Source organism: Balaenoptera acutorostrata, chromosome 2 (genome assembly GCF_949987535.1).
Source record: "Balaenoptera acutorostrata chromosome 2, mBalAcu1.1, whole genome shotgun sequence".
NCBI classification, from domain to species: Eukaryota; Metazoa; Chordata; class Mammalia; order Artiodactyla; family Balaenopteridae; genus Balaenoptera; species Balaenoptera acutorostrata.
The window spans coordinates 132,526,155-132,542,558 of record NC_080065.1 but is presented as its reverse complement, the minus strand read 5'-3'; the positions used below and the strand labels follow the sequence as shown (position 1 = coordinate 132,542,558).

General features: G+C 39.2%; 1 protein-coding gene across 4 annotated transcripts in view; it reads left to right on the top strand.

Annotated features, from left to right (window-relative positions):
• Positions 1–16,404, top strand: part of JAKMIP2 (janus kinase and microtubule interacting protein 2) — a 192,190-nt gene that overhangs the window by 156,265 nt on the left and 19,521 nt on the right. For all 4 annotated transcript variants that reach the window (XM_057541740.1, XM_007194192.2, XM_007194191.2 and 1 more), the window contains 6 exons: positions 872–970; positions 2,675–2,728; positions 4,011–4,076; positions 8,200–8,268; positions 11,515–11,592; positions 14,209–14,412. In XM_057541740.1, the coding sequence (XP_057397723.1) occupies positions 872–970; positions 2,675–2,728; positions 4,011–4,076; positions 8,200–8,268; positions 11,515–11,592; positions 14,209–14,412 (570 nt within the window). The remainder of the gene's footprint in view (positions 1–871; positions 971–2,674; positions 2,729–4,010; positions 4,077–8,199; positions 8,269–11,514; positions 11,593–14,208; positions 14,413–16,404) is intronic.

The following is a 16,404-nucleotide window of genomic DNA, read 5'->3' as shown; positions in this document are numbered from 1 at the left end:
AACTTTATCAATATTTCATTGCTTTTAAATAATCATTTCCATCCTTCATTGAATTCTGACTCCGGAAAATATTACTTCAAGAATTATAGTTTAAAATGTACTATATACAAAAATATTTTATTGGTAGACCCTTGAATTTGTAAGTAAACTTTTTATTCTGTAATGCATTCTGCAAAAGGCTAAGAAGCAAGGTAATTTGTTTTAGGAAATACTTTGGTTAACTTGACCAAGTTTCAGAGTCTTTGTTTTTAAGTAAAACATATCAATCAAATCAAATGTTGACTGTATCATGCAGAATCTGGCTTAGGGTCTGGTTGAATGTGTGCTGATATGTAAAGGATAAGAAAATTTCCCATTTGATTTCTTTGTTATTTTGCCAGCAATTTCTTCTTGAGGTTATTTTACATTAGGTTTGGATAAAGTTAGCAGTTGGTATGCTTCAGTGAAGAAGAGTTAAGTCATCTTTGGTAGCCCACAAATCTTACTAATAAAGCTTGAGTGGATTGAATATGCAAAAGACCATGAGCTGCCATAAAACTTCATGGTCAGAAGAACATTCTTTGTGATACCTGAAAGCTCTAAATATTCATGTAGTTTAAAATGGAACTCCCCTTCCCACATTCCCTTGATCAAAAAATTTGCAAAACTGGATGACACCATGTTAAATTCTTCTCCCACATCTCTTAGTTGACTTATCAGTTCTTTTCCATTAAATTCAAGCATGAAGATCTTGAGTTCGATTTTTTTTTTTGCCAAATGGCATATTGATAAGCTGCTGAAATAGCATAGAGGCCACAGACAACTGGTTTAGTGATTAATCAGTTGTTGCTTTTTTTTTTTAATTCCCAAATATTCTTCACTGTATTTCAAGGAAAGAGAGAGACGATCCCCTCCATTTAATCTGCAAATTCACCCATTCTCAGATGGTGTGAGTGCTCTACAGATCTACTGTATGAAAGAAGGTGTCAAGGTAGGCAGATGTTTCCTTGTGTATGTTGTAGACAGTAGAAAAACTGGGAATTGGAAAAGGGGAGGTTGTTTGTGACTGTTTTGTCTTTCGGTCACTGGATGTCGTTTTGATACAAACTATGTAGGAACTGATAATAGTCACATCTATGGGAAAATCGACAGAACGTATACAAAATAAATGTGTGACAGATGTATGAATGGTAACAGCAAAAAAAAACAAAAACAAAAAAATAGGAAGCCATGATTATTTAGAACAGAGTAACATAAAGAGTGATATAGAATCAAAATATTAAGATAACTACCCTTGATAATCTGGAGGAAATATTAAATAAATTCAATATTTTAAGAAACATATTTCAAGGATGCCAGATAAAAAGGTATTTGTTGAGTCCCTTTGTTGTGCTGTTCTAATTGCTATGGAATTCATCATCTTGGAATTTCAGTATTAGAGGAAACCTTGAAATCATCTTGCCCACCATCTCTTTTGATATGGGTGTTTTAGGGAGGATTTCACTTTTGGAAGGCCTTGGGGATTATAACATGTTGCTCACTTAGACAAAATATAATCTTATCTTTAGTGATATTGGAGTACATTTTAAATATTAAGGTCGAGTGGAGGTGACTCCATCCCCTGGAAAATATATTGTCCCTCAATGTAACAGAATCACATAGTGACTGACTATTCCAGAGGTAAGGCTAGGAAGCCTCCCGCTCCTCCTGGTCTCTCCTTACCTACTGCATGGCCCTTCCTGCTCCCACTCTGAGCTGCCAAATATACCTGCTTTAGTTGCCTTCTCTCTACCTCTGAGATTGAGCTAGACTTTTGTATTTCTGGCAGTAGGGATCTGCTATACTGTTATCTGAACCTGAGTAAGAGGAGAAAGTGGTACTTTCTAATGGGGGGGAAATTAGGTCGAAAATTGTGCTTCTTTGACTTCTGTCTTAAATCACTCTCATGTTGTTTAAACTTCTGGCCTTCCTGGGCTGCGTGAAAATTTGTAAACCAAAGCAATTTTTTGATTCAACTCTAATTCAATGAGAAGGACTTTACTTTGTCTTTTCCTTAGATGTTTTGTTTTTAGATAAATCACAAACAACCTAATCAGTGCATGTAGTTTATATACAAGGGAACTCTTTTAAATGGAGTTCAGCTGCTTCAAATTGACTCAGGGACTATAATAAAAATCAGCTGTTTTCCATAGGATGGAATTAATGCTAAACACCTAAAAAATAGAACTGCTCTGTAGTTTTCTATGTGGCAGTCAAAATCTCAACCAGGTCAGAATTCCATTAATTAGAATGAAATTGGTTGGTTATTTAAATTTCTTTCCTGTTACTTTTCTTAATGCTTGAAATCTACCACAGTTGAAACAATTTTCTACAATCATAAGAAAAAAAGTTACTGAGCAAATCCCGAGTCCTTAGTACATCCTAGACGCTTTCATGTACAATCTCTTTATCCTCAAATCAGCCTATGAAGGAAGTATTTATTTTGCAGTTGGCGAAATTGAAAATGCACTGTTAAGTAGTTTTCCCAGGTTCACACAGCTTATAGAAAGCAAAGTGGAAATGTAAAAACAGCTGTGCCTGATTGAAAACAAACCCAGGAAGAGCAGGTCTCAAAATGTCCTCTCTAACTCAAGGTTCAGGCAGGCACTGGTAGAATGGTAAGCCACGACTTGAATGAATCTCCTTGATTTTGCAGGATGTGAACATCCCTGATCTCATAAAGCAGCTTGATATCTTGGGTGATAACGGGGTAAGTAATGAATTGATTAAGTGCAGTAAAGATATGAATTTGCCTAAAGAGAAGCAAGAAATACTTGCCAGTGCATCACGTGTAAAATAGTAGCCAGTGAAGGGAACTATACTCAGTATTTTGTAATAACCTATAAGGGAAAAGAATCTGAAAATGTAATTATACACATATATATATGTGTGTAACTAAATCACTGTGCTGTACACCTGAAACTAACACAACATTGTAAATCAACTATACTTCAATTAAATAAATAAATAGAAAAAAACAAAAAAATAATAGCAAGTGAGACAGCAGGTTCACTTAAGCATGCGGCTTCTGGAAAAGTATCAACAAATCTATCAAACCACTCAGCTAAGGGATTGTAAGGATCTCTGGAAGGTAGTGGCAGAAGTGGGAACTGGTAAGGTGCTTTTCATGCGCAGGTTTCAGGTTTGAATGCCAAGGGAGTCTGCGGTGATTAAAGCTAATTACCTTCTGACTGTTGCTGGGAGGCATATGGGGGTGAAATTAATCAGTCATGCAGTTGCAAATGCTGCTAAATAGTAGGGTTGGTGGCAGCCCCATAAAAATGCACTAGGAAGCTATAATCCCTTTTCTTTCTAAAAACACCTTCCAGACAGGGTCAAGGCATATTAATTCAGTGGGAGGACCATTCACTGAGATACTAGATGAATGATGTATATAGGTTGAAGTAGTCACACGATTTTTTTCCCTTGAAAAATTACCAAAGGAGAGAACAAAATCAGTTAAATCACATCAAACTGCTCTACTCTTTATTTCATTTTTTTAATCTTTATTGGAGTATAATTGCTTTACAACGTTGTGTTAGTTTCTGCTGTATAACAGAGTGAATCAGCTATACGTATACATATATCCCCATATCTCCTCCCTCTTGCGTCTCCCTCCCACCCTCCCTATCCCACCCCTCTAGGTGGTCACAAAGCACCGAGCTGATCTCCCTGTGCTGTGTGGCTGCTTCCCACCATCTTTATTTCATTTTGGTTTCTGCTTTTCTTGTGACTATTAATGCAGTATGCTTACAGTGAAACATAAAATCCAGTCAGCACTAGAGATATAAAAACATCACATTTAAGGTTCTTTTTACAGGTTTTGAATGAACTCTTTGTTAAGAATTATTACTAAATAGAATAGGCCGTTTGTGAATGTTCCATGCATGCGTATGTGGCAGGCAAGTTAGGCAGTATCTTCTGATAGTGTAAATGTCAAAAAGTGTTTTCACTTATTTTCTTTCTCCCCACCTCTCCAACCCCCGCCACAGAATTTAAGAAATGAAGAGCAAGTGGCTATAATTCAGGCCAGCACTGTGCTGTCCCTGGCAGAAAAGGTAATAAATCATACTAACATTCAAATCATCTCAGTGTCTGGCTTAACACTTGGGGTTGAAGGACAATCTCTTTGCACATGATTTTGCATTATTGAATACCTAATAAATATTTTATTCTTCAGGGTGATATAACCCAGGTAGACTGAGAACACACAAAAGAAGAGTCTACACACTGATTTAGGGTGGGTGGATAATTCTTGCTTTGAAGTCTCTTAAAAATATAATTCTGTAAAAATGCAAAACCTGGATTACATTACTTAAGCCATCCTTACCAAGCAGGGAAACCAATAAAGAAGGGTTTTGTTAAATGGTAAATTGGAGCATGGCTCTTTCTGTGGGCTTTTCCTTGGGTGTATACATACCAGTTATTCCAACTGATTCTGTAACTTGGTGGTGGCTTCCTGCACCTTCATTTAGAAAGCCCAACCTGGGGACTGTCAGAAGAGCAACACTGAGCGTTCTCTCACCCCCTTGTGGCTAAACCTGGTAAATGCAAGAGAGGGAAAAAAGGAATGAGCCAAGTGAAGAAACCTGGTAACTGGCCGTATTCAGGGCACCTTGAGAATCGGCACATAGTTGACAGTCATGTGTACATGGCTGGATAAAGTAAGAACTTATGTACTATAAGTTCCTTGAGATGCTTTCTTAATTTCTAAATGCATAAAAAAGCATGTTGTAAATTAAATGAAACCATGAGCAAGCATTCACCTTGCTCCGGTCTGAAATGAGGGAATTCTACTGGTCAAATGACCCAGTTAAGTTACTCAAACAAAACAATGACATTTAAAAAAAATGGCAGAGGGAGAGGGAAGAATTGCTATAAAATAAAAAGTTACTTAAGAAATATTGAAATGGTCCTTTTTTGCATCCTGATTCAAGCAAACCAAATGTGAAACAAAGGACATTTTGCTGACAACTGGGGATATTTTAATATGGACCAGGTATCAGATGACAAAAGGAATTAATGTTAATTTTGCAAAGTGTGGAAATGGCCTTGTGGTTATGTTTTTTTTTTAAAGACCTTAAGTGTTAGGGACACATACTGAAGTATTTCATGTGAAATATCTGGGATTTGCTCTTTTAAAAACTTCCTCCCTTCACAATTTAATAACAGACCTTATCACTTTCCCTTTCCTCTTGCCATCAAATTAATAGCACCACATTGTCCCTAATATAGGTCTAGAATCCAGAATTTGGCAAGAGGGCCCCTTGGGAGCTGGCCCTTACCTATTTCTCCAGCACCCCACTTCCTTCCTTCCTTGGTCACCAACCAAGGTCCAGCCATGCACAAATCCTTTTGGGGCTCCAGTCTCCTCTCTCCTCTCTTCTCTCTCCTCTCGCTCTGGCGCTCTCTTTCTCTCTCTCTCTCTCTCTCTCTCTCTCTCTCTATGTCTCTGTCTCTATCTACCTCTACATATTTTCATCCCTTGGTCCTTTACACTGTTCCTTTTGTCTAGATTTTCTCTTCTTTCCTTTCTACCTTTGTCCTGCTAAATCTTAATCATTAGACCCTCCCATAATGGGGAAGCCTTCCTATTCACCCAAGCCCAGTTAGGTCTTCTCACTCTGTGTTCCCACAGTGACCTGTGCTTCTGCTACCATGGCTTTTAACAACTGTAATACAACCACGCTTTTTTTTTTTTTTTTTCTGTAGTTCACTAGACTCTACGCTCCACGAGGGCAACTCTGGAATCTGTTTTTCACTCTTTGTTTCCCTAGTTTTTCACACCAGAGCATCTCATCCAGTTGGAGTCATGAAGGGCTGTGATTCTTTATTGCAAGCTTTCCCTCAAGCTTCCTACTAAAAGCAGAAAGTACCGTATAGCACGTAGGAGCTGTTCTAGTAAAGCTTTGATGTATTAGTTCGTGCATCCACTTACCTCCTTTGCAAAACAGGTGTGAGGGGTTCGGGTTAAACAATCAAGGGGTGATGCCTACGCGCTTAGCAGTGTGATTGAAAGTGAGCAACCAGCTGAATGAGACACAAGCTTGTCCTTAAAACGCTCATGGTCTGTGCAGTTGCCTTTTGTGCAAATCTTTGCAATTCATAAGCTAAAGTCACCCCCCCTCCCATGTTTGGGATTCACAGATAAACATTTCTACCTCCAAGTAATTGTAAATATCACCTTGAACTTCCTGAGACCACACATTTGAATTATCGCTCTACCATCTGAGAGTGTGACCTTTAGCCAGAGGTTGAGCCTAGACAAATTTCCAACAAGGAAATCCTATTGTGACTTCGTATTAAAAATAATAAGAGCAGTGACCTTATGTGAGGACATGTTATGGGCCAGGGACTATGCTAAATACTGTCTGTGCATCATCTCATTGCTCCTCACAATCACCCTATATTCATCCACTATTTTCATTTTATCTGTGAGAAAACTGTGGCCTGGGCTATTCATTCCTCACCCTGCATCATCCATGTAGTCAGGGTTGGGAGCCAACATACAAATCTATAGCTAAAGCCCATGACCAGACTACTTCACTTCACGGGTCTCTTAAAAACATAGTGTGGGATTTCCCTGCTGGCACAGTGGTTAAGACTCCGCATTCCCAATGCAGGGGGCCAGGGTTCGATCCCTGGTCAGGGAACTAGATCCCACATGCATGCCGCAACTAAGGAGCCCACGAGCCACAAGTAAGAAGCCCGCCTGCTGCAACTAAGACCCAGCGCAACCAAATAAATAAATATTTAAAAAAAAAACAAAACATGGTACACAAGAGAATTTGTTTCTCAATGGTAAATGGGCAGCAAGCAAGAGGAAGCATTTTAATAAAGCTTGATGGTACACAATTGCAATATGAGGCTGTTTACAAGAAACCCATGACTTTGGACTGAAATTTGTTTCATGAGGGAAGCCATGTGTATGTACAAGAGCTGAGAGATTAGCACCTCTCTAGTCTCCACGGCCTTTTTTCTTTCCCCATGTTCCTTACAACCAAGGGGCTGTTGGATATGGTGGCCCCTTGTGAATACCAAGTCTTTAGTATATAGAAAAATGCTCAGTACACCACATAATTTATCACAAACAAACTAAGAAGAAATAGTTGGTAGTGGCAACTACTAAGTTGAAATAGTTGGTAGTGGCAACCAAATTTGGTTGGCAAATTTCTAACAGTGTGGAAGTACAAATATGAATGTTAACCAAAAACTAGAATGTATTGGTTACCTAGTATGTGCAGTACACTGTCAGTAGGTCCTTAGGTTAATTACATCCTTTAATCTTCACATTATTATTAATCCCATTTCACAGATAAGAAAGTTGAGGCTTAGAGAGACCAGGTAACATTTCAAGGCCACATAGCCATGAAAAGCTAGGATTGGGATTAGACCCAAGGCTTCTAGGACCCACACACTTAATTATTTGCCCAATTGCCTCCCTGAGGGATAAGCTGATGGTTAACTTGATAGAGACCCATTATAACAATTTATTCTCTGAAACCATATATGTAGTAGGCTCACACTATATTATTCAAAGTCTAAATTCATTCAGGGTATTCATCTGTGCTAATATCAACACCATCTATCAGAATGATATATTCTAAGTGTTAGGAAAGATAAGTTTCTGTGTGATTTAAAATTTGTCTCCACTCAACAAAAATGATTCCTCAACATTTAGCTGTAATCAGTGTCATATACTGAAAAAAATGCCATTTCTCCAGTCTCACCTGGCCTTCTTTCTTTCATCATGCTCCCTCCAATCATGGAGAATTAGACATACCTTCTGTTTGGAACTTGCCCCTCACCTTTGCTTAGTCATCTCTGACTCATTCCTTACACCCAGTGCAATTGTCATTTCCAAGAAAGCCTCCCATGGTGTCCTCCAATGAGGGCAAAACATGTGTTGGTCTTATTCACCATCACAGCCCTAGTACCTAGCACATTGCCTCACACATGGTAGATATCAATGAAGCCTTTCGTTGAATGAAGAATGAATGAATGAGTGGAAATTTATAAACTTGTTTCTGAGCTAAGAGATAAAATGTACCAAGTTTTCACTCCAATTCTTAGTCTGCTTCCTGAGATATAAGGGGAAGAGACTAAGCAGCTCAGGAGGCAGCACCCTTTACACCATGTCAAGCAATCATGTCAAACACTTGTGTCTGGTTTACCCCTTAGTGGATCCAGCAAATTGAGGGAGCAGAGGCTGCCCTGCACCAGAAAATGATGGAATTGGAAAGTGACATGGTGAGTAAAAATGAGATGTCAGAAAACAAAAGAAAAATTGACAGGACAAATGGAAAACAACTGTTTTCTATCAGTTTTACCTGGCACAGATGGAAGTTTGTAGCCTTGCCATTATTTTGTGTATAGACTGTGAAACAGGATGCCCAGAAGTACCCCACAATTTCAAGCTATAGCCTCCAGAAATATCATGTTGTAATTTTGTAGTATTTCCAGAACTAATGCTGAAGAAAATCCAGTTAGGTGTTTTCTTTCTTAGGCTAAATAATTTTTCCACCAAATTTAGAGAAATGATGGGTGTAACTTTGGTATTAAAAATCCCCAAGCCACCTCACTCCCATTAAGATGGCTACTCTCAAAAAAAACCCAACAAAAAACAGAAAATAACAAGTGATGATGAAGATGTGGAGAAACTGGAACCCTGTGCAATGTTGGTGGGAATGTAAAATGGTGCAGCTGCTATGGAAAACCATATGGTTAGTGGTTGCTCAAAAAATTCAAAATAGAATTACCATATGATACAGCAACACCACTCCTGGGAGTACACCCAAAATAACTGAAAGCGGGCTCTTGAAGAGATATTTGTACACCTGTGTTCAAAGCAGCATTATTCTCTATAGCTTAAACATGGAAGCAACCCAAGTGTCTGTCAATGGATAAGCAAAATGTGGTATATCCATCTATGGAATATTATTCAGCCTTTAAAGAGTAAGGACATTATGACACATGCTATGACATGGATGAACTTTGAGGACATTATGCTAAATGAAATAAGCCAGTCACGAAAAGACAAATACTGTGTGATTCTACTAATATAGGGTACCTACAGTAGTCATATTCATAGAAACAGAAAGCAAAATGATGGTTGTCAGGAGCTAAGAGGAGGAAATGGGGAGTTATTGTTTAATAGGTACAGAGTTTCAGTTTTGCAAGATGAAAAGAGTTCTGGAGATTGGTCTCATAACGCTGTGAATATACTTAACACTACTGAAGATAAGAAAGTTTCTGTGAAACTTTTTTCTGTGAAACTTTCTTATCTGTGAATATACTTAACACTACTTAAAAATGGTTACGATTATAAATTTTATGTTGTGTGTAGTTTGCCACTATTAGCTTTTTTTTTTAAATCCCCAAGCCTGGGAATTGGTCATTTTTAACGTACAGCAATACATAGATTTTTATAACAGTACTGTCATTACTGTTATCATTATTACTAAAAATCAGGTAGTGATTCCTATCAGGTTAGGGAATCCTATAGTAAGAACAACAAGTTGAATTTATATAGCATGTGACAGCTTACAAATCATTTGCTCATATTTTACACAGGACTTAACATTTTACCAACAGGTTAGGCTGTAAAATCAAAACATATAACAAGAACTGTTTATATTCAAAATACCCTTGAACTCTTTAAATGCACAAATATTAATTAAGCAATCAGCTTGTTACAGACACCATTCTAGGCACTGGAGCTCAAAGGTAATTAGGAAAGTCACTAGCAAAATCGCATGCAGGGGCTTCCCTGGTGGCGCAGTGGTTAAGAATCCGCCTGCCAATGCAGGGGACATGGGTTCGAGCCCTGGTCCGGGAAGATCCCACATGCCGCGGAGCAACTAAGCCAATGCGCCGCAACTCCTGAGCCTGTGCTCTAGAACCTACAAGCCACAACTACTGAAGCCCGCGTGCCTAGAGCCCGTGCTCCGCAACAGGAGAAGCCACCGCAATGAGAAGCCCGCGCACCACAGCGAAGAGTAGCCCCCGCTCGCCGCAACTAGAGAAAGCCCACGCGCAGCAACGAAGACCCAACACAGCCAAAAATAAATAAATGAATAAACAAATAAATTAAAAAAAAAGAAATCGCATGCAGACATATCCTCTCTCAAAAGTTGATGCAATCAAGTTTACCTTCAGTGTTAGAAGAGGTCCTTGTTCCTTGTTAAGCATACAGAGAAAGAGTTGACTTGTGCTTGGAGCTATGTTCTATACAAAGATACATTTTTTTGATGCAAATGGCAAGATGCTCGCAATATGAGAAACACACAGAAACTGAGGACAAGCAAGGGAGCATCAGATTTACGTTTCCCAGCTCACTCTGGCTTTTCAGCAAGAGCAGACACTCACTCATTAAGTGGCACTGTGGGTGGAATTGCCTCCACAGTCTTTTTTTTTTCTTTCTTTTTAAAATAAAATTTATTTTAAATTGTGGTAAAAAACATACAGCATGCAATTTGCCATCCTAACAATTTTTTTGTGTACTGTTCGGTAGTGTCAAGTACATTTGCCTTGCTGTGCAACACATCTCCAGAACTTTTTCATTTTGCAAATCTAAAACTCTATACCCATGAAACAACAACTCCCATTTCCCCCTTCCCATGACTCTTTTTATTTATTTATTTTGGCCACACCAGGGTCCAAGTTCCCTGACCAGGGATCAAACCCATGCCCCCTGCAGTGAGAGCACAGAGTCCTAACCACTGGACCACCAGGGAAGTCCCCCATGACTCTTCTTAAAGCAGATGCCCGCCCCCAACCCCCTGCCTCCACCACCCCTTCATAAGTCTTAGCGAGACAGGTAGATGGATAAATTGGTCAGTTAGTTGGTATGTGGATGGAGCAATATGTGTGGTTAACTTTGCGCCCACTCTCTAAATTATCTTTGTGTTTGCTAATGATACATAGATGAGTTTGAATAAATTGTTTTTTATTATACAACTTTGCTCTATTACATTTCATAACATTCTTACAGAAATATACTATCCCAGTATAGTTACACAGATATACTTATTAGTTAGCATCTATAGCATTTATCTTGTCAAAAATCTACCCTTAGGGACTTCCCTGGCGGTCCAGTGGTTAAGACTCCATGCTTCCACTGCAGGGGGCATGTGTTCGATCCCTGGTCGGGGAACTAAGATCCCACATGCCGTGCAGTGAGGCCAAAAAACAAACCAATAAACAAACAAAAATCTATCCTTAATGACATACTCTTAAATTGGTATAAAAATCCTTTAAGACATTCCATGTGGATTGTTTGTTATATATTTTTTGCTTCTTTCCATTGACCTGTACATTCCCTGTGTGAAACTATAAAAGTTGAACTATTTCCCTAAAAGACAAAATCTGTGACCCTACAAATAGTAGTGATTTGTCTTACAGTGGAATTAGAGAAAACACTAATCAATACAATTTATATATCACTTTCTCATTAACTAAGCTGACTCTATCTATTAATGTGGCCCTTTTTTCTAGGAACAATTCTGCAAAATCAAAGGCTATCTGGAAGAAGAACTAGACTACAGGAAACAAGCTCTCGACCAAGCATATATGGTAGGTACAACAAGCATTGGAGACACTCCGAGTGTTTACGATTACATGCTCTGGGGTAAAGCATCCTGTGTAATTGGTCATGTCATGTATTTGAATAGACCACAATGTGCAGCTCATTTATTCAGAGGTTTCCAGTTCTCATTTTAGAACAAATATATCTCTAGTTCTTTGCTGTTACAATACTCTTATAATAGTTAATAAATATTTCATTATACTTCATTTTTTTAAAAATTGAATTGTGTTGTTAAATAATATTTAAATGAACAACAGATTGGATGGCAGTGTAGATTAAAGAGAAATTTTATTAAATCAAATCTGATTGTTGGGGAGCCTAATCTAGGGATAGAATAATGATGTATTTAATGTGATACATATTTTTAATTCATTTATTTCTGACAACAACCCTAAGAGGTATAGGGAATATTATTATTTATATATTACATATGAGAAAATGAAGGCTTAGAGAGAGAAAGAACTTGGCCCAGCTTGGTACACAAGTAGGTAGTGTTTAGATCTGACTCCAGACATTGTGGCCTTAACTACCGTCATCCAGCCACAGTAAGAATATTTGGGTATGTATAAAATGGATAACTAATAAGAACATGCTGTATAAAAAAATAAATAAAATAAAATTCAAAAATGAAAAAAAAAATAAAGAATATATGGGGAAATGGGCTGTGCCTTTTTCTCTCCTCCAGAAGATTGTACTGACTGAGGAGCACATTTGATCCACTCCCCTGTACCAAATTCATAAAGCATCATTCCTCATATTGGACTACAGCTTGCACTTCTTCTCTCCGTGTGGACACCACCCTGCCCCCCACCATAATACACTGTAATGACTCAAGAGAAAAAGAGGAACATTTCGAGGAGTTGCTAGTAGAGATTTTTATAATGCTTTCCTGGAAGCAGCCTGAGTCACTTTTGGGAAAAGAGTGAAGCACTTAGCCCCTGCTTATAACAAAGATGAATTAGTACTCCCCACCCAAGATGAATAAGAGATTCTGAGCACTGACTGATGGGGAAAGGAGACGATGAGTATTGGCCGCTGATTAGAGAATGAAGAAGGAGGTAATTTTTCCCTCCCTTCATATCCTTTTAGCCTTGCCTTCTCTACCTACACACAATAAGATTAAACTGCATGTGTGTGTGTCCCAGGATTGAAGACTCATTCAGATAATTATTAATATATTTAACTTTTAAAAGATGAGACCTGCTTAGTCCAGGACAGGAGCTTGGAGAACATCTCTCACCAGGGCGTGTCCTTTCACCTATGTCAGTGTCACAGGGGATAAGATGATAGATTTTGGTAACTGTATCTGAAGCATGTGAAAGAAAAGAAAACTGGGATATAAGAAAGAGTAGACTCTTCATCTAAAAAAGAAAAGCCTCAAGGAAGCATTTTATAGCTAGAGCAACTATAAATCTCAGAGTATTAAAAAACAGACCAATTCCAAAGACTCTAGGCTATATTTCCCAATTTTTATTTTAAGAAAAAAATGTAGACTCTAAAGCCATCTTCAGAGGTGTGTCATGTGGAAGAGAGGTGGCATTGTGTGTGTGAAATATCTCCAATTTCAATTATTTTATTCCAACTTGGACCACTTTTCAATGCTTATTTCTAAAAATATGGCCACCATGATAGATGTCTTTAAATATCTGTCAAATGAAAGAGAGAACAAACTTATTTTCAGCTACATTTGAGAATAGAAAGATATACAGTTATTATAACAAAGTAAAGACTTCCTAAAAATGAAAAGTATGTGAAATGGACAGGATCCCAAGAAAAAGAACAAATTCTCCATCATCAGAGAAGTTCACGTATTGGCTAGATGATCCTTATGGCATCTTATAAAGGGAATCATCAAAAGGATATTTCAGCTGGAGAAGCTTTTTTTTTTTTTTAATTATTTATTTTTGGCTGAGTTGGGTCTTCATTGCTGCACGCAGGCTTTCTCTAGTTGTGGCGAGTGGGGGGCTACTCTTCGTTGCGGTGCGCGGGCTTCTCATAGCGGTAGTTTCTCTTGTTGCGGAGCACGGGCTCTAGGCAAGCGGGCTTCAGTAGTTGTGGCAAACGGGCTCAGTAGTTGTGGCTCGTGGGCTCTAGAGCGCAGGCTCAGTAGTTGTGGTGCGTGGGCTTAGTTGCCCCACTGCATGTGGGACCTTCCCGGACCAGGACTTGAACCTGTGTCCCCTGCACTGGCAGGCAGATTCTTAACCACTGCACCGCCAGGGAAGTCCCAGTGTGTGGGCTTCTCATTGCAGTGGCTTCTCTTGTTGCAGAGCACAGGCTCTAGGAGTGTGGGCTTCAATAGTTGTGGTGCGCAGACTCTAGAGCGCAGGCTCAGTAGCTGTGGCGCACGGGCTTAGTTGCTCTGCGGCATGTGGGATCTTCCCAGACCAGGGCTAAAACCCGTGTCCCCTGCACTGACAGACAGATTCTTAACCACTGCACCGTCAGAATAGTCCCTAAGCTGGATAAGCTTTGAAATTTATTTTGTTGCTAGGATCCTATGAGACTAAAATAATACATCCCTCCACATGTACACACATGTGTACATTCACACACCACACTTAAGATGCTAAATTCCAAGGTTTTCTAATTCTATTTGCCAGAGAATCCAGGAACTAGAAGCGACTTTGTACAATGCTCTGCAGCAAGAAACTGTTATCAAGTTTGGTGAATTATTAACTGAGAAACAGCAAGAGGAGCTGAGGACAGCAGTGGAAAAGTTACGGCGGCAGATGCTGAGGAAGAGCAGAGAGTACGACTGTCAGATTCTTCAGGAGAGAATGGAGCTCTTACAGCAAGCCCATCAGGTGAGGATGTAGTCACTACGTGTTGGGTGGTACTAAGAAAATGGGACCAAGTGCTTAGTACATAGTGTTGAGTATGAGTATGGAGAAGCCTGGGAGCTAGAAGCTATTTTCAAAGAGTAAAATAAATAACTATTGTTTTCCACCTACACTCAGAAACAGGACGACGGTTTTATAATGAATTAGTCTGAAGAAAATTGGCACTTCAGAAGCACTGTGTCATGCTACTATTTTTGCAACTACTGTGTCATGAAATACCCCTTGAATCTCATGGAGCCTGATTATGTCCCTTGTGCTGGGAAGGGACTCTCTGGAACGCACTCCAGGACACAGATAATGCTTCCCTGCTGTTACTCATCCCAGGCCATAACCTAGCCTGATCAAATAATCCAAAGAGGGTAAAAGGGAACAAGGACCTTTCTCTTTATTCCCAGAATAAACAGCAACAGCAACAAAGCATGGAAGCTGCCTCTTACTTATTGGCATTTGCTATAGGTCAGGAACTAAACTAAGGGCTCTACTTCCATCATTTCATTTAATCTTTGCAATAGCCCACTACTGTAAGTATTCTTATTATCCCAGCTTAAGAGATCATGATAACTGAAGAAAAGAGTGCTTAGGTGATTTGCCCAAGATGACAGATAGTAAGCAACAGAGCCAGAATTACAACCCAGATCGGCCTGACTCCAAGGCCAGTGCACATAAACATTGCACTATACTGTCTTCTACAGCTTGAGTCATCTATAATTTATATGATTTATCTAGACCAGCAAGGCTCAAAATAAACACCTAATATTAACTTATAGCCTTAAGAATTAAAATTCTTAATTCCAACTATCTGTTCATGTCATAGATTGACAGGCAAAGACTAGGGTCCTGGTCAAAAAGCAGATTCTGTAATAATTCCAGAATTGAAAGTTCCAGGCTAGGGTATTCGGTACTCATAAGCTGTAATAAGCAACTGGTACAAAATCCAGATGGGCTATACAAGAGGTAAGAATCATGTGGTCATTAGAGATCAAGGTGAGTAGAAAAGGAACAGGGGTTATTTTTTGTGGATCTTTACAGGCTAACAAATGACCCAAGTTAACAGGGAACTCTGAAGCCATTTTGTCCCAGAGATGATAAACACATGCATGTTTGTCTCACTGGTTCTTGAGATTCCATCATAAAGGTTAGGATTTTGACTCTGAGGAGAGTTTTGAAGCTTTCAATAATAGACTGTACGGTATCATTGCATTAATGCAGGCATTCTTTCCTTCTGTAAGGGAATGAACATGTCGTCTGCATAAATTTCTTAGGCTGCAATAGCATTTAATTAATTTCACAAAGAAGGAGGTGTGTCATGGAACTACAGAAGTGTTTATTTTTTTTTAAATTTATTTATTTATTTATTTATTTTTTGGCTGTGTTGGGTCTTCGGTTCGTGCGAGGGCTTTCTCCAGTTGCGGCAAGCGGGGGCCACTCTTCATCGCGGTGCGGGGACCGCTCTTCATCGCGGTGCGCGGGCCTTTCTCTATCGCGGCCCCTCCCGTCGCGGGGCACAGGCTCCAGACGCGCAGGCTCAGCAATTGTGGCTCACGGGCCCAGCTGCTCCGTGGCATGTGGGATCTTCCCAGACCAGGGCTCGAACCCGTGTCCCCTGCATTAGCAGGCAGATTCTCAACCACTGCGCCACCAGGGAAGCCCAGAAGTGTTTATTTTTAAGATGGACAAACAGTTATCTAAATTTTTTTAAGATTAAAGCCTTGTCAGTGCTTTTGTGTCTCTTCAGTCAGCTAAGGTACTTCACTCCCAAAAGAGATGGTTCTGTCTGTTTTGTTTTAAGTTACCTAGTTTGAACTGTTAAGTACATTATATTTCTAAGCCTCAGAGAGTTTCATTGACATTTTCTGTCTCCCAAACAGATGTTCGTTAGAATATGCCTCTCCAGTTATTTCTTACTTTTCTTTCCTTTCAATCAGTAGCTTTGATTTGAGAGAATTATTCCAGAAG